The sequence below is a fragment of the Brassica napus genome, chromosome A3, assembly GCF_020379485.1.
Source record: "Brassica napus cultivar Da-Ae chromosome A3, Da-Ae, whole genome shotgun sequence".
Classification (NCBI taxonomy): Eukaryota; Viridiplantae; Streptophyta; class Magnoliopsida; order Brassicales; family Brassicaceae; genus Brassica; species Brassica napus.
This window is the reverse complement of record NC_063436.1, coordinates 32076547-32095285: the sequence shown is the minus strand read 5'-3', so window position 1 is coordinate 32095285 and position 18739 is coordinate 32076547. Positions and strand designations below refer to the sequence as shown.

Below are 18739 nucleotides of genomic sequence, written 5' to 3'. Positions count from 1 at the left end.
TTGAAGCGTTCTTAGTGTTCAAGTTGTGAACATTCTGATGGCGATGATGGTGATGTAACTCGTTAGAACTAGTTTAGCCTTGTGGTTTTTCGGGTTGGTATATATATATATATATATATATAAATATGATTATATGAAATATGAGAGACGAGAATAGGAAGGGAGGTATATAATTAGATTTCACAATGATGAAAGATTATCCTTATAATAAATATCCAGATATGGAATATATTCACTGCATACAATGAAGTTGATTGCTTGAGATATTATAATATGTTGGGGTGCGGGACTAGGCTCACTGAGTAAACTAGTTACTCATGACTCATTTGTGATGCAGATAACCAATAGGTGGGAGACCTTACTGTAGGACGGGAAGGAACATCATTAGCCAGCGGTAGTTTTATTATCCTTGCAAAGTCATTTTGATATATCTTTTGTATAAGATTTGTTGACCGAAAACCTCGAGGTTAATTTATAACAAATTTTGTAAGATGCTTTTGATTGATATATAAAGAATGTTTTTTTTAAAGTACGGGTTCCATATGATATTAGTCCTTGTCCGGACGAACTAACTATCGGGTATTGCTTTGTCGGGTTGAAAAGCCTAGAGTTATATCCGATAGGAGCGTTGGTGTTCTTTGGTTGTTGGTCTAAGGCGATCGGAAGTATTCTGAGAACTTCAGATCGACAATCGAGGAACATCGACCGTGTCATTTCCGGTCGTCTACGATCGGGGGTGTCACAACCACTGCTTGTCTTCATCGGAGATTGCCTATAAATTGATTTGGGAAAGATGAAATTGAACTGAAAATTAGGTTTTCGAATAAGGAAGATGAAATCAATTTAAGATTTTGCTTAAACAAAATGATTTTGTAAAATAACATCATATTAGATATAACACTCGTCGTTCGAATTTAGCAGTTAACTATTTTTTAAATGGTTGAGTCAACAAGAAAAAAACACCAATATTTAAAAGTTGAAAAATATTTTTGTTCTAAATATAATTGGATTTTTTTTTTATCCTTCGTTTGAAAGTTCAGAGTTTTAATAACTGTTTTCTCTAACTTAGGTTGTTTATAGTTTCTTTATAGGTGTGGAGGGGGTTTATGCAAAAAAGAGGGTTTATGCCAAAAAGATAACAATTGCACAACATTCCTTAAAAGCCCACTTAATTAACACTTTAAATGAGTTTGGGCCGGAAAGATACCCCAGGACATTCCTTAAAGGCCCATTTTGTGATACAGTGACTTATGTGAACGGAAGGAAAAAACCCACTTTCTAAACAATTGTTTGTGTAGGAAGTCACTTTGACTAAGAAGCTGACCCCAGGACCAGGAGTGAAGGACCGAACCGGTTGACCGGAATCGAACAATTTAATCCACGAGGGGGACACTTTAATGTACTCTCACGACGACCAGACATTTTAAAAGAGTTCCGGCAAAGAAGTAAAAAGCAAAGAATAAAATTAACAAAATAGTAAAAATCCGAGACGGTGGGTCCCACTTTTTGTAGGTACCGCGGCCGTCTCCTGCCGGTTTAATTCATTTTCTATGGAATCTAATCGAATTCTCCTAAAGAAGTAGTGTAAAAATGATGGAGCAGGGAGCTTTGTTGCGTTCTGCGTCTTCTTCTTCAAACACCTACTACCTCTCTTACCAATCACGCCAAACGAGGAAGGATCTTTCGTCTTTCAGGCCGGAAAATAAGTTAAACCCTGGTCAAATCCGGTTTAGCTCTCCGTGGTTTAAGCCGGTTGGTTCCGTGGCGGCGAAATGCAATACGTACACCTACGCGGCGAGTGGAGGCGGCGACGCGGAGGCTGAGCATCCAGTGGACGACAAAGAGTTTGTGCGCTGGTTCCGTGAAGCTTGGCCTTATCTGTGGGCCCACGGTGGCTGCACTTTCGTCGTTGTCATCTCCGGCGATATACTCGCCGGCCCTTACTGTGATCCCATTTTAAAGGTATCCTTTTGCAAATGTGATTACACTTCTCAAAGTTTATTTAATTAATATGATTTTGGTTCAGGACATAGCGTTTCTTCATCATCTTGGGATAAGATTCGTTCTAGTTCCAGGAACACAAGTGCAAATCGACCAGCTCCTGTCTGAAAGAGGTCAGAAATGAATATAAACATTGCCTCTAGTAGTGGCTTAGGGATGTTCGATTCTAAATGTGTATTGAGTGTTGCAGGACGCGAGGCTACATATGTGGGACGTTACAGAGTAACCGACCCAGCATCGTTGCAAGCTGCCACGGAAGCTGCGGGAGCTATCTCAGTGATGCTTGAGGCTAAACTATCTCCTGGACCTTCCATTTGCAATATCCGTAGGCATGGTGATAGTAGTCGTTTGCATGATATTGGTGTCAGGGTTGATACCGGCAACTTCTTCGCAGCAAAAGTGAGTTTAACTTTCTTGATATGCTCATATGATACGACTCCTTGAGTCTCATCACTGGTTTGTTGATGATGGTGCAGAGGAGAGGCGTTGTTGATGGTGTTGATTTTGGAGCGACTGGTGAAGTGAAGAAGATAGATGTAGACCGGATTTGTGAGAGGCTTGACGGTGGTTCTGTAGTCTTGTTGAGGAACTTGGGTCACTCTAGCTCCGGAGAAGTCTTAAACTGCAAGTATGCTCTCTCTCTACTTTCTAGAAATGTTTTCATAAATGACACACATCTTTACTTGTGCAGTACCTATGAAGTAGCTACAGCTTGTGCATTAGCTATAGGAGCAGATAAGCTTATTTGCATAATGGACGGTCCAATTCTTGACGAGAGCGGACATCTGATTCGTTTCTTGACACTCCAAGAAGCAGATATGTTGGTGAGGAAACGGGCGCAACAAAGCGACATTGCTGCTAACTATGTAAAGGCTGTTGGTGATGGAAGCATGGCTTATCAAGAACCTCCTGGTAACGGGAGAGCAGCGTTTTGGGGAAACGGGAACCACACTCCCATCTTTCAGAACGGTGTTGGGTTTGACATTGGGAGTGGGTTAGGGTCTGGTGAGCAAGGTTTTGCTATCGGTGGTGAGGAGAGACTAAGCCGCCAAAACGGTTATCTTTCCGAACTGGCTGCTGCTGCTTTTGTCTGCAGGGTGAGTTTTTATGAGGGCCTTGGTCTTCATCTTACCCATTTGAACTGAAACATTTTGTTTTGCTTTTTCTTGAAGGGTGGAGTCAAAAGAGTTCACTTGTTAGATGGTACTATAACTGGAGTTCTATTGTTGGAACTTTTCAAAAGAGATGGAATGGGGACTATGGTTGCTAGGTAATACTCATCTGTTCGGATTGGTGTTATCGTTCTTACAATGCTATACTGACTGTTCCGCACATTGCATACAGTGATGTATACGAAGGAACACGAGATGCCAAAGTGGATGATCTTGCAGGAATCAGACGTATCATCAAACCTTTGGAGGAAGGTGGGATCTTGGTCCGCAGAACCGATGAGGAGGTCTTAAAAGCCTTCCCTATCTTCTTCCCACACCTCATTTGTATAAACAATCCCCCGTTAAAGACTTAAATCTCTGAGTGCAGCTACTCCAAGCTTTGGACTCATTCGTGGTTGTCGAAAGGGAAGGTCAAATCATCGCTTGTGCGGCTCTGTTCCCATTCTTCCAAGACAAATGCGGAGAAGTTGCAGCCATCGCGGTTGCATCAGACTGCCGCGGTCAAGGCCAAGGCGATAAACTACTAGGTAAAGTAAACCAAACCAAACCAAACTCAAAGTAAAATATCAATGACACACACGCAACAATCTGTTTACTGTAGATTACATAGAGAAGAAAGCATCCTCTCTCGGGTTAGACACGCTGTTTCTCCTCACAACGCGAACAGCAGACTGGTTCGTGAGACGCGGGTTCCAAGAATGCGCAATCGAGGTCATACCAGAGACCAGAAGGCAAAGAATCAACCTCTCTAGAAAATCAAAGTACTACATGAAGAGGCTACTACCTGATAAGAGTGGCATCTCAATATAACAAGAGAGGAGCATCATTCATTATTGTAAATTATTTAAAAAAAAAAACAAACTTTTATTTCTATTATTCCAAAGCAACAGTGGCACCAACGGCTTTAAGCTTCTCCATGATCTTCTCAGCTTCTTCCTTGGTGACACCTGTCTTCACTACAACCGGAGCTTTCTCAACGAGATCCTTAGCTTCTTTCAACCCCAGCTCCGTGAACGCTCTTATCTCCTTGATGACTTTAATCTTGGAAGCGGAATCGAACTTGTCAAGCTTCACATCGAAAGCCGTTTTCTCGGCGGTTTTGGTCTCGGCGGAGGCGGATGCGTCGGGGAGGTCTCCGGCGGGGGAGGAAACGGCGGAACCGTAGCGGTTGAGGCCGAGTTTGTGGCTGAAGAGGACTGAGTAGTCGTAGAGCTCGATTCTGTTGAGGTTTAGCAAGTCGTCGGCGATTCGCTCGAGGTTCTTCGTTCTAGCTTCAGGGGAAGAGACGGCGCATAGGTGGCGAGTGGCGGAGGTGCGGTGGAGGAAGCTGATGGATCTCGAGAAGAGCCCGGAGATCGGAGATCGCATTGTGGCCGGTGCTAGGGTTTTCTCTCCGTCCGTTTTGATTTCATTTCATTTCATTTGTTCGTTAAAATCGTGTGGGCTGCGTGTGGCCCATTTAACGAGGCCCATTGAGAAATCAACGTCAGCGAATATAAAAGGGGATGCCCCAGAGCAAACCGAACCCATTTGAAAGAACTGGAAAAACCTATTTCATTAATCTATCTTATTAAAACTCAAGTACAAAATTGGAGTGTTTGGAGACTTGAATAGGACTTTTAAAAATTTGGAGTGTTTGGAAACATGGATTGCAGTCTTTTAAAAAAAAATATTTTTGTTTGAAAACAAGGATAGTAGTATTAAGAAAAAAAGTAATGGGCTTATGTTTTTTTTAAAAATTGAAAGTTATCTAGGCTACTTTTAAAATATACCAATATGGGTCAATCTAATTCCCTAAAATTTTTTTTTCTAAACTAACCATAAAACAAAATTTAAACTTTATATACATATTTCAAATCAAAATAATAATTCAAATTTGATTTATATCAAAAATTGATTCAAAAATATACATATATTCAAAAATGGATTTTTACTAAACTATTTTTCAATAACCATTATAAAAAAATATTGTCAATATATATAAGAAAAATATAATACAAAGCCCAATTTGAAATACCAACTCAAATTATGGTTTTCATATTTCATATTAAGTTTTAAAAATATAATATATGTAATTATTTATATGATGGTATGTATAAAATACTATTAATTATATGATTACTTATATGATGGTACATATAAAATATGATTAATTATATGATGATAAAATACGATATATAATAATGACTAGGGATGGGCTTTTGGATACTCATACGAGTTTAGTTCTGATCGGTTTGTATTTTGGGTTTTCGGGATCAAAGATTTCAGCCTTATTAGAATGTTTCTAAATTTTGGTTTGAGTTCGATTTGTATCTTTGCGGGTTTGGTTTGGGTTTGGATAACTAATTTAAATTATTTTTAAAGTCTTAAATCATTATATATTTTAAATTTCTCAAAATGTATAAATAAAATAATATATTACGTATAAATTTGAATAACATATGTCATAATACTTAAGCTTAACATATCAATTGGCTTGATTTAAAATTTTGGATACGAAATCAATAATTATTTTAAGTATTTTGGTGATTTGAGTATACTTTAACTATTTCAGATATTTACTTTTGACTATCTATATATATTTTCAAGTATTTAAACCAATTTAAAAGTATCATTTTTGATGTTTTATATACGTTAAATCTAAAAATAATTAATATATATAAGTATATAAATTTATTTTTAGATAAATTCGGATACCCAAATACTTCGGTTCGGATCAGATTCGGTTCTCTAAATAACAAAATTTTGAATAATTAGAATATTTAATCAATTTATGTTTGGGTTTGGTACTATATCTTTGGATCGGTATCGGTTATGTTCCTCGGATTCATCCAAATCCTAATAATTACATGAAAAACAAATATTAACATATTTTTCAAAATATACACCCGCGCGCCTGCGCGGATCAAAATCTAGTTATGATTATGAAGTGAGAAGAAAACTCTTGCAGATCTACAAAGAAGAGAAGAAATATTGTACAAACTTTAAAGATAAGTATGATGGTTTCAAGAAGCCTGAGACTGTATATTTTAGTAAAATCATTTTTTCACAAAAGATTATAAACCTACTTCTTTATATGATTTTACCAAAGCTCATTCCTCTTAGTTATATAATACAAATGTGTTATTTCCTTTCATTTCTCTATACCTAAATAAAGCTTTTAATTTTTACAATAGGCTGATTTATTATGAATTGTGTTTAAAAGAACCCTATAAATTTTTATAACCTTTTACATCATGGAATTAATTGAGATATTCCCTATGAATTTAGGCATTTTCTAGTTAGATGTGTGTTATGGTCAAGTCGTGGTATATATATAAAGGGACCCAACAAGGTTTTGATTCTAGTTAAAGCAAAATTGGGCCAACTGGTAGATTTTTATTGTATTGATTTGCTTTCTGCATGACTTTATAAACACGAAAACAGACCAAAAGAAGCTAGGTTTTTGAAAAAAGATTAGCTTAAAAAGCGAAGCTAAAAGATCTACCAATATTAACATGGGGGAGGCAAAAGCCACATCAAAAGATGCAGGGAGAAAGAGAGCTGTAGTGAAACTAGCCACATATCTCAAAAGCAGTTCCCACTACTTTTTCATAATTTATTTTCTTTCTCAAATTCAAAGAACTATATATGTAAATGATGGTATATCAATGGATTATAACTATTTCAACTATTTACTTTTTATGGGCTGTTTCTAAATAAAAACATGATGGGTAAGGGGGGCCATGAAACATTTAGGTATATGCATGTGTAATCCACTGAAGACATAATATATGTATAGATGTATTATGTGTATCAAATAAAAGACTGGTCCCTTTATCTTTTTATAAAGCAAAAGTTGAAAGATGCATTATTAAAAAGCCAATAGAAATAAATGGTATACACTCCACAAGAGCGACAAGTGAATAAACTATCATTTGGTGAGTGATTAATCGTCGTGTAAGAAACGTTGATTTTCTTTTGTTTATTTGGTATACATACCATGCCTCAGAATGTGAACCGTAAGAACTGTAAAAAACACTTAAAACATTGAAATACTATGGTGCAGTATTCACTGCATTGCATGTATATATTTTAGCCGGTACAGTTGCCACTAATATTATAAAGTGACTAATGTTTCAAATTAGATGCCATCGAAACCACAATGTTCTAACTTTGTTTATGTTACGTTTATAAATGATCAAAAATATGTTAATCCATTTTTAGAAGCGTGCAGGCCACCATAGAGCTGCATTCTCGATATTCCAAAGAAGAGATTCCTCCTCAGCGAAACTAGCTGTCCTGAGATTCTATCTTTTTTTTTTTTTTTTTTTTTTTTTTTTGACAGCAAAGAATTTACAGACTCATGATGACTCTGTAAACCAAATCGGTAACTCCGCATCCATGTGAACGACAAAGGACGATTGTTTCCTAGCACTGCGTGCTAGACTATCTGCCCGAAGATTCGCTGTCCGAGGTACATGAACTATATCAGAGTTGAGGAAACTTCCTTTGAGAAGCTTTATGTCCTCCAAATAGCTTTCGAATGCTGGCCATTCTTCTGGTTCCGAAACCATCTTCACCAATTGAGAACAATCCGTTGCAAACGTTACCTGAAACTGTCTTAAATTCTTCATACATTCCATTGCCCAAATCAACGCCTCTATCTCCGAATGAAGGGGTGAAAGACATGCCCTTACATTCCTTGCCCCTAGCAGCCCATCAAACCCTGGTAAAGTACTATACCAGCCTTGTCCTGAGAACGTATCCTTATCCTTCCATGAACCATCCATAAAACACCATCGACCTTGTGTCACTAGGGGAACATTGATCGGTACCGAAAGCCCTCTCGTTGGGTCATTTCCCACCTGTCCTGAGATTCTATCTTATTATATAAAGTTTGGTTCTTCAAAGTTGCTAATTAACATGATCGCGACACATGGCAATTATATATTTAAGATTGTGACATGTGTTAATGTATCTCATAATTAAAAATATATATATTAAGATATTAATAAAAACGAATTTTATTAATTAACATGATCGCGACACATGACAATTATATATTTAAGATTGTGACATGTGTTAATGTATCTCATAATTAAAAATATATATATTAAGATATTAACAAAACCGAATTTTATTAAAAAAATCTTATTATATGTATTATAGAAAATTTCCTTTTTTTTAAATCCTAATCAAAAGATTATTACAAAAGATTATTTGATTATAATTTTCCTTCCAGTATCTCATAATTAAAAATATATATATTAAGATATTAAAAAAAAAAATTATTAGAAAATCTTATTATATGTATTATAGAAAATTTCCTTTTTTTTAAATCCTAATCAAAAGATTATTACAAAAGATTATTTGATTATAATTTTCCTTCCAATATTGTGACATGCATTTAAATGTATAATAATTAAAAATATATATAATAAGATAATAAAAATTAATTTAAAAAATACTTTTAAAAATTATTTAATAGTAAAAAATGATTTAAAAAATATTTAGTAGTAATTGTTTGAGAAATTTTCCCTTTTCAAAATCCTAAAAAATAGATTTGGAAACAATAAAGTTTGGTTCTTCAAAGTTGCTAATTAACATGATTGCGACACATGGCAATTATATATTTAAGATTGTGACATGTGTTAATGTATCTCATAATTAAAAATATATATATTAAGATATCAACAAAAAAGAATTTTATTAAAAAAATCTTATTATATGTATTATAGAAAATTTCCTTTTTTTAAAATCCTAATCAAAAGATTATTACAAAAGATTATTTGATTATAATTTTCCTTCCAATATTGTGACATGTGTTTAAATGTATAATAATTAAAAATATATATAATAAGATAATAAAAATTAATTTAAAAAAAATACTTTTAAAAATTATTTAATAGTAAAAACGATTTAAAAAATATTTAGTAATAACTGTTTGAGAAATTTTCCCTTTTCAAAATCCTAAAAATAGATCTGAAAACAATTTATTTAATATAATTTTTTTTTATAAACATTTAATGGAAATATAATTATAAAAGATTATATTGAGCTTGGTCTTTCAAAATTGCTAATTAACATGATTGTGACACATGATAGTTATATATTTAAAAATGTGATATGTATTAAACTATATTATAATGAAAAATATATATACTAAAATAATGAAAACGATTTTTCTTAAAAATTAATTATAAATATTATTTAATAGTCTTATTATTATTATTATTGTTATTATTATTTTTCATTATAATGTTTGTTTTAAAAGATACTAAAGACAGAGAATTATAAAAAATAAACAGTATTTTTTAAGAAACAAATGTTAAACAAAAACAAATTATAAAATCCTACAAGTACAATGAATTATTTAATAGAAAAATGAAGAAAAACTAACTTTAAAATAAATAATATTACTTTTTTAAATCATAACTAAAATAAATTTGTAAAAGTACTCTTATTATTTTTTTATAAGTAAATAACTTTCATCTTTAATAGATAATTGTATGTTAAAAAATATGACAAAAAGTAGCTACAAATATTTCACATCTATATTTAGGTTTAAGTTTCCACATATTATTTTTACAAAAAACAATAGCATTTAGATGAAAAGTATTACCTGAGTATTTTCTTTTAATATCTTGATACAACTTAACTTTTTATTATCCTTATTACATCTTATGATGCTAGCATAATTTTAAATTTTGATGTTATTGTCATACATGAGTATGTGTGAATATGATAAATATGTGTTTGTATGTATAACACAAAATATATAAATAATTAAACAGAAATTTTCTATTAAAAATAAAATAGTTGTATAAAATCTAAAAGAAATAAAATAATTAATTTTCTTTTTAAAAGTCTAAATAAAATAAAAACGTAAAAGTAATCTTATTTTTCTTATAATTAACTAACTTTACTTTTTAATAAATTTTTGTTAAAAATATAAACCAAAAATAACTTCAAATATTTCATCTGATATGATTGTGATATGTGTTGATTAAAAAATTAGATTGTGAACGTGTTAATAAAAACTTCCATTATGTGAAAATAACTTCTTCTTTTCTTAAAATCTTAAATAAAAGAAATTTTTAAAAGAAATTGTTTTTCTAATCTTAACCAATTAAAAAATTTTCCTTTTTTTTAAATCATGACCAGATAGAATTGTAAATTTTATTTAATAGTAATTTTTACTACAGGAATTTAATGATAAAACAAATTTTCAAAATTGAAACTTTTTAAAATAGTTAATATTAACTAGAAATAGTTATTTGATAGAAATTTTATTTTTTAAATCCTAGAAAATATATAATTGTAAGAGATTATGTAATATTAATTTCCTTTTCTAAAATCTTACAAAACTATAGAAAAAATATTTGATAGTTGTTTTCCTTTTTCTATAAAAAAAAATCTTAAAAAAAAAATTTGTATAATATTTTTAAGTCCTAACCAAAAGAGAATTGTAAAAATTCATTTGATATTAAAATTATTTAATTAACAAAAGACGTGTGAAATTAGTATTGATACGAATTGTAAAAATAGCAATTTTAAAAATATTTATTAATAACTAAAAATAATTATTTGATAAGAATTTTTTTTTTGAAATTCTAAAGAGAAGATAATTATAATAGGTTATATCATGAGAATAATTTACATTTTCTAAAATATTAAACAAAATTATAAAAGAGTGTTTAATTTAATTTTGTTTTATTTTTTTTATTTTACATAAAATGGAGATTTATGAAATAGATTTTTTTTCTTTTTTAAAAAATCAAGCAAAATACAATTTTAAAAACTTATTTAATAAAACATGAAATAAGTACATAAGAACATGTATAATATTGTCATTGATTCGATTGGTGTATTTAACTTTCATTTCTTTTTTCTTTTCATTTCTTATTTCGGATTATGTTCACTTTAAATGTTCATGTATAATATTTTCTCTGATCCTAAGTATAAATTTTGTAACAACTCATCTATGCACCATGGTTATAAAATACAAATATTAACTTGAACTTATGTATGAAAACTTAATAATAAAATAAATCTCAAACAACATATGCAAAAAAATAATCATAATACTATAATAAAGTGATTTATTATTTTATGGTTTTTATTAAATTAAAATATCACACAAAACCCGTTGCAACGCAACGGGCTCATATCTTGTATATGTATACAAGAAAGCAACAAAGCTTTTATGTATTAGAAACATGGAATAACTATATACCTCAATTCGTATAACTTCTAATTGAATCTGAAAAGCTGCCAATTTTAGTCTTTTATATTTTTATCAATTATGAATTCCAGTTAATTGATTCCAATGTAACAGTAACGAACTCATATCAAACGCTCACTTAGTTTAAAAAAAAAATTAATCACGATAACTTCTTGTGTATGGAAAATAAAAACTCCATTATAAAGGAAAATAGAACCCTATTCTTTCGCATGAATCAAACTAATCACAACATTTAAAAGAAAAAATATTAAAAACAAAATAAAATATCACGAATTTATGAACCTTGACAATCGCCTCCTCAATATTATGATTTAATTAGTCCTATTCAAAAGCAAATTTCAAATTATGAACTCATTATCATCATATAGTAACTCTTCATCCCAAAACCCCATTATCAAACCATACGTGTGAAACCATCTCGACCAGCAAACGCGCGCGTGAAAATACTAGAAAAGACCAACCCTTTTACGTTGGCCGCCACGCACTGGCCCAAACCACCGGCTGATCTCTCCAGCAAAGGAATATTCCGGTGGCATCAGAGCACGGCACCATCGACCAAACACCTTCTTTATACCTCCTCAACAATGCTCTGACGTCATCGGCCACCTCATCACTATACCCCACCGCCCCAAACCCTCCGTTCCTCATCCTCCTCGACCACTTCCTAGCCGTCTCCCTCCTCTCCGTCGAATCCGAATGCTCACAAGCCACCAAGTCGACGATAGCACGTCCCGCCACACGCTCGAGCATCAACCTCTCGTTGCTCGTCCTCGGGAAACTCTCTTCCAACGACTCGAAACAAACCCTAAACCAACGTAAACATTCTCCAAAAGATCTCAAGAACTCATCATCAAACCCTTGTTCTTCGTCTCCGACAAGATCAGCTTCTTCTTCCACTATGGTCACGATCCTAGGCCTCAACCTTCGAAAGTTCGATATCACAGCGTCTCTAGGGTTTCCACGTGGCGTGATCCCATGCATGGCGCATACGCAGTTGACGGCCAAGACCTCGTCCGCTTTAACATCGAGCTCGTTGAGATCGAACTCGGATAAATCTCCCACGTGATGAATAATGTTGAATTTAAAAGGAACTCCCATGAGCCTAGCGAACTTCTCCATGCGGCTTCCTATCTCTTTCATCATCCGATGCGTTGCTGTTTGATCATTGACGTGTTTATTAGCGACCACGACCGTGGTTAGTCTCAGGTGTGGCGTGTCGTCTGATCTCGTGGCTAAAGCTTCTAGAAGCGTCGGCCATTGAGTGCAAAACGTGGAGCTTATGTCAACGATGTGGATCTTTGCTTCTCCGTCAACTGCTTCCAAGATAGCTCCGTTTGCCGCCACGTGTCCAAACGTAGCCCACGGGCTAACTTCTTGGAACTTGAGGACCGTCTTCCGCGTTGACTCGAAGGAGCAAGTCTTCTCTGTGGCTGCTGCGGTTACCATGGTTCGGTAGCAACGCTCGCCTGAACCGGTCATGCGGTTGAAGAGAGCTTGGAGGAAGTAATAAGCGAGTTTCTGCTCGGTGTCTCCGTAGGGAGAAGAGAGCTCGTTGAGCGTCCAGAGGATTTGTTGCGCACGTGTGGTGTCTTTGTCGGAGAAGGCACGTGCGGCTTCGAGGAGGATGGAGTCAGCCCACTTGGCATTGGATGAGAAGTCGAAGGAAGGAGGAGTCTGAGGGATGGAGAAAGCGGAAGGGTCATTGTGGTGGCCTGAGGAGGAGTACGGCGACGCCAAGGCTGCGGCGGCGGTGGAGGGAGGGGTTGATGAAGTGGCGGGATGGTATTGGGTGGGAGTAGTGAAAGGTGAGTAGTAGCTAGTAGGATTGGTGTGGTGATGGTTGTGATGAGAGGAAGAAGAGGAAAGGTCTTCTTCATCCATGAAAAAGTTGAAGCATTCTTCGACGACGTCGTTTGTTGGGAAGTTGTTGTGGTTGTAGTGATAAGCAGTTTGTGGAGAGCCAGTAGTGGTGGTAGAGGTTCTGCTTAACGAAGACTGATTTGTAATGATACTATCGGATTGTTGTTGTTGTTGGAGACTGACTAGTCTAAAGAGAGTATCCATCTTTTTTCTTTAATATGGAATAAGAAAATGAATAGAGGACAGAGAAGAGAGATGGGAGACCCACAATATCTAAGATTTAATACTTTGTTGTGTATATTGCATCAGCATCATGTGTTGTTTGGTGCACGTATATATATATTTTTTCTTCTTTTTTCCTCGGTGGGAGTGGGTGAATCTTTGAAGAAGATGAGTTGTAGAGAGTGGGTTTGTTGGTTTTGTGAGTTTTATAATTAGTAAATTTAAAGAGAAAAAGGAGCATGAAAAGATGATATTTCTGCATCGAATTGTTGTCCCATGTTTATTCTTTGGACTTAATAGAATGTTTGAACTTAATTGGGTTTAGTGAAAACATAATTTTGTTTTTCACTGTAACATACTTAGAGAGAGAAGAGACTGGTTATTTTAAAACAATTGCCCACTGGAGTTATCCAATTCTTATTGGCCTTAGTCAAACAGTTCCATTATCCCTCAATTTTTCATTCGTTTTCTCCTTTTGGCTAATCAAGAATGTTATTGTTTTTGTTTTTGTTCTTATTAACATTCTCGATTCTGGACATAATGATCCTACTAGTTTTGTATTTTTACAAAAAATCTGTAGTTATTTTTAGTGGGGATTTGCCACTTCCCTACAATCTGCTCACAATTTATGTAAGTATAGCTTATATAAATCCTTTATTTTCAGGGAAATGGATTATTTAGATAGTTTGGAGATTTAATTAATTAGAAAAGGTACCGACGAAAGAAAATGTGATTTAAAAAAAGTTACGAAGTAAAGAAGAAAAAGATAAGAAGGTCGATATCATGTAATGGCTTAGTGGGTTTTGCTTTTTCCTTTTCACATCGATCCACCCAAGTAACCTTCCCTTTTATTTCTTCTTCTACATTTTTAGCACATCTATCTGTTTGTCTCTCATGCAATACTGTAATTGCGTGGATCGTTCATAACTCACATATATGTACATGAATATGTGATTCTGGACACCTAGATAATTGAAAACGACATGAATGATACACAGTTATATTAATTACATGGTGAAGTTTTCCTCCAAAAAGCCGTATATAATACGCTGTTTGTTTATAAATAGGCCAAATACATGAAACCAAAGTTGTTCAAGTACCATCCTAAGTGTTGTTAAAAAAAAAGAATACTCTTGATACATTTTAAATCAGCAGGCCAAAAAAAGTTGAAAATAAAAGTCTCATTGACTCCTAGTTATAATATCAAATCCAACCAATCACCCAATTTAAAAAAAAAAAAAAAATTTAGACAATCGGCGACTAATGATAACAGCCTGTCAACAATATGTAATGCGATATCAATATTTCAATACTCTTCTGTTATGTTATATCTACATACTCGCTAGTACTATTGTAGTCTTAGAATATATATATATATATTTCTAAGAACGTTCTGAGTTCTTGACATCAATCCACAGAACGAATTTACATCAAGTATAACAGTTTTCAAAAGATATAACAAGTAAATAACGACCATTTGAAATATTGTTTGAGGGGCTCATAACATTTTGTATAATAACTATAAGATATCTTGGTACATAAACACATGTTATAGCATTAACATAGAGACATGTGTGAATATCATTTATAAAACAGAGAGGAGAGGAAAGAGAGAGAGAGAATGTTTATAGGTGTGAGTGAGTGGGAGCAGGCGTGAAGAAAAGCTGACGGCGTGCATCAACATCATCAAAGCTCCCCATTTGCTTTGCCTCCTAACATCTCTCCATTCTCTGCAACCATTTCCCCTTTTCTCTTCTTCTTCATTTACTATATTTGATTTTCTCATATTTTTATCTTGTTTTTTACATTAAACCGTAAAAATAAACAAATCTATGTGTCATATTCCATTCCCTTATATAAACAACAATGTATAATTATTCTCAGGAATCTAGGGCATGCTTCTTTGTTTTTGTTCTACTTCAATCCTATTGCTCTAACTAAAAACACTATCCACTAAGTCATACTACCATTTTTGTATAGAGTCTATATATACCTTTCGATGTCCTCTGTTTGAATTTCCCACCTGAGGATTTTGTATTCTCTACACCATTTATTAGATATATGTCTTAGTTCAGTTTATACATATGTCTATTGGTTTATGCATATGCGAACCTCTAATTAACCAACAGCACTTAATGCAATAGGCTCATCATGGTTTTCTAGTTCGTCTCGACCAAAGCATCTTATTGACCCCAAACTCATGCCACTTGTTAAATTTTACTCCCTCCGTTTCACAAAAATTGATTTTTTTAGAAAAAAAATTGTTTCACAAAGATATATTTTTTTTATGTTTTCTATGAAAAAATTGTAAACTTAAAAAAAAAATTGATTGAAAATTGAAAATTATATATTACATTTATTATGGTAATTATTGGACTCAATTCATGTCAATACGTTAATAGGCCCCGATCAAAGTGATGGGCCGTAAGGAACCAAAGCCCGTAGCAAGCAATCGAGCTCAGAAGCTAAGAAGTCGAGGCCCCAGAGATCGCGGAGCAGTTACGAAGACCGCTGAGCAGTTACAGAGGTCGCGGAGCAGCTACGGAGATCACGAATTCGACTCACTATAAAGAAAGGAGAAGGTACATGAAGAAGGACACGTTGAAAACCCTAGAGAGAGCTACACACTAATATCGACCTTGTTTTCCTCCCGATCTTAGACTCTTTCTTTACGGGTCTCATTTGTATCACTCGATCTAGTTCAACTCATTGGATTCGATCTTATTCATCAATAATGTCAATTTTTGCCTACTGAAAACTGTTTAACATCGTTGTATTCTAAAGATCGTTGCCTACATCATTTGTCTTCCCTAGATCAAACCCCAATCACTATCAAATACTTAGTGTAGATTTTAGGTTCTACAGTAATTTAATGTGTTTTTTTTATTATGTGTAAAAATATTAAAAAGCCTATATTTGTGGAACAATGGAGTAGTTTGGAATCCCAAAGGTTTCACAGTAAATTTGTATCATCTGATTGACACACACCACTATGAACTGAAGGAATCATATAAAAAATAAATCATGATATCACAAGTTTTTAGGGAAATTTGCCAAAACGGATCAAAAAAACAACATAGTTGTCCATATGGTATAAAACTATCACTAAATTGTCTCTATAGTATAATATTTTTCATAATCCCAAAACTAACCTTTCCTTAATCAAATTAAACATAAATTAAAACCATTTTTAAAAAGTTTAATGGAAAAAGATAAAAAAAAATAAGGTAATCCCATAGTGTTTTAGAAAGGAAAAAAATGTAAAAACAATTTAAAAAAAAAAGAACATACGACACAGATCAAAAATATCCTGTAACCTAATTGCATTTGGTTTCTAAAATCCTCCAAAACTATTCTGTTAAAATCCTCTAAGGTAAAACTTGATTCCAATAAAGTAGCCTATCCCCTTTATCGTCAGCCAAAAAAACTCATCATGTGCTTACACTAAATTCCCAAACACCACATATTGTATAGATATGCATCATAGAACAATAGTTTTTTGTAAATCATAAGAAAAACTATGGAGAAATCATAGATTGATGAAGAAAAAAAAGCCAAAATCGTTTTTTTTATATTTTGACAAAGAAAATCGCCTAGGACACGTTTTAGGATATTAGAATATTTTTTAACTGAAATTTCCTTAATTTTTTGAAAAATTGGTTTTTTATACGTAGAAGGCACCTTCTACACTGTGTAGAACTATGACAAAAATTCTGAATACAATTTCTACTTTTTGTAGACCTTCGTGTTAAGTTTAGATTTCGCATACCCAAAATTTTAGAATACTTCGTAAAAGTATAAACTGCATTCAAAAGTAAAGTAGTGATCTTTACAATTACTAGAATTCGCATTCTCCATATTTAGAATTTTAATCATTTTTAGATTTTTTCTTCTAAAAAAGATAGATAGACTTGTTTATTCTGAAATTTGTTTTCTACTAACCCATTTTCCGTAGAAGACGAATTCTACTTTTAGTGGAACGTAATTTTAAAATTTTATTTATCAAGTGTTTAACTAAAAAACATATGTGTTTGTGTATATAGGTGTTTTATTAATTGTTTATATTTTAAATAGTTTTTTGGATTCATAAAACTATTTATTTCATTAAATTTCAGAAATGGAAAGGGTAAAATGAAGAATAAATGGCCAAATATGGTTTTATACCATAGGGACAACTATGTTGTTTTTTTTATTCCGTTTTGGCAATTTTCTTTGGTTAATGAAACCACGTAGCTAAGTGATATGCATACTCGCGAAATGCTGATATTTGTCCGTATATTATCAAATAAATCTAGTATTATTATATACTCCCTCTGTTCTACAATATAAAATGTTTTGGAAAAGTTTTGATGTTTCAAAATATAAGATGTTTTGATACTTTTAAAGTATTTTAATTTTATTGAAAATTAGTTAACCAATAACTTTTTACTACCTTATTTATGATTAGTTAATTTATATTATTTAATAATTTTATCTTTTAAAATTTTCTTAATTCTTGTGCACCTGATCGCCTAGCGCGAGTCTGAGAGCACCCGCAATGGTGTAACTCAAAGAGGAGTCCTTAGAAAAAATGTATTTTGATTTTTTAAGTAATATTTTTTTTTCTTTTTCAGTTAAAAAATATCAACCAATCGCGGATCGGCACATATCGTGGAGACCCGCAAATAGTGCAAGGATTCACTAAGAAAGAGTCCTTATTTAGAGATTTTAAATATTAAATCCTTAACTTTTGGAAGAGTCCACTGGATTCTTCCTTAAAGACTTCCATTGCAGATGCTCTAAGTAACTCTCTCGTAAATTTTATCAAAACAAAAAATATTCACCCATCTACTTTGTTTTTCTTGGGGTCAAAACTCTCACATATTTTCTATGTCAAATCTTCTGACTAATTCAGAAACAAACGCCATGTCGTCTTGTTAAAATTCTAGACCAATTTATGAATAAAGCGATCAAATATACTATAAATGTACAAAAATAGATGATTGCCTAGGCTACACACAATGTCGTAGATATACCTATCACGAGTCATCACTCTCTATCGTAGATCATGTGATCTTGAATTTCTTCTACAATTATTAGAAGGAACCCCACGCTCTGCATCTTTGTCCCTTTCTTCGCAACCTATCGAGTTTTGCAATTCGGTTTCCTATATCATTTCTCGAAATCTCTTCTTGCATTCTAGGAAAAGTCCCATCTTCATTTTCTCCAAAGATTCAATTTATTCATATAAATAGTCTATATATAATCGTTATGCGCC

At 33.1% G+C, this 18739-nt stretch overlaps 3 protein-coding genes across 3 annotated transcripts; 1 reads left to right on the top strand and 2 right to left on the bottom strand.

The window, feature by feature from the left end:
• The first annotated feature begins 1440 nt into the window (after positions 1 to 1440).
• On the top strand, positions 1441 to 4754 carry LOC106432699 (probable amino-acid acetyltransferase NAGS2, chloroplastic). Its single transcript, XM_013873542.3, has 9 exons — positions 1441 to 1962; positions 2027 to 2114; positions 2192 to 2400; positions 2478 to 2629; positions 2693 to 3098; positions 3174 to 3271; positions 3346 to 3457; positions 3541 to 3700; positions 3775 to 4754. The coding sequence occupies exons 1-9, from the start codon at positions 1591 to 1593 to the stop codon at positions 3981 to 3983; spliced, it is 1806 nt and encodes a 601-aa protein (XP_013728996.1). The 5' UTR covers positions 1441 to 1590; the 3' UTR covers positions 3984 to 4754.
• Positions 3960 to 4541, bottom strand: LOC106432700 (50S ribosomal protein L7/L12). The gene has a single exon (XM_013873544.3). The coding sequence runs from the start codon at positions 4539 to 4541 to the stop codon at positions 4047 to 4049; it is 495 nt and encodes a 164-aa protein (XP_013728998.1). The 3' UTR covers positions 3960 to 4046.
• A 6803-nt stretch (positions 4755 to 11557) lies between the features above and the next one.
• LOC106432695 (protein SHORT-ROOT) lies at positions 11558 to 13601 on the bottom strand. Its single transcript, XM_013873531.3, has one exon. The coding sequence runs from the start codon at positions 13462 to 13464 to the stop codon at positions 11866 to 11868; it is 1599 nt and encodes a 532-aa protein (XP_013728985.1). The 5' UTR covers positions 13465 to 13601; the 3' UTR covers positions 11558 to 11865.
• Between the last annotated feature and the right edge of the window lie 5138 nt (positions 13602 to 18739).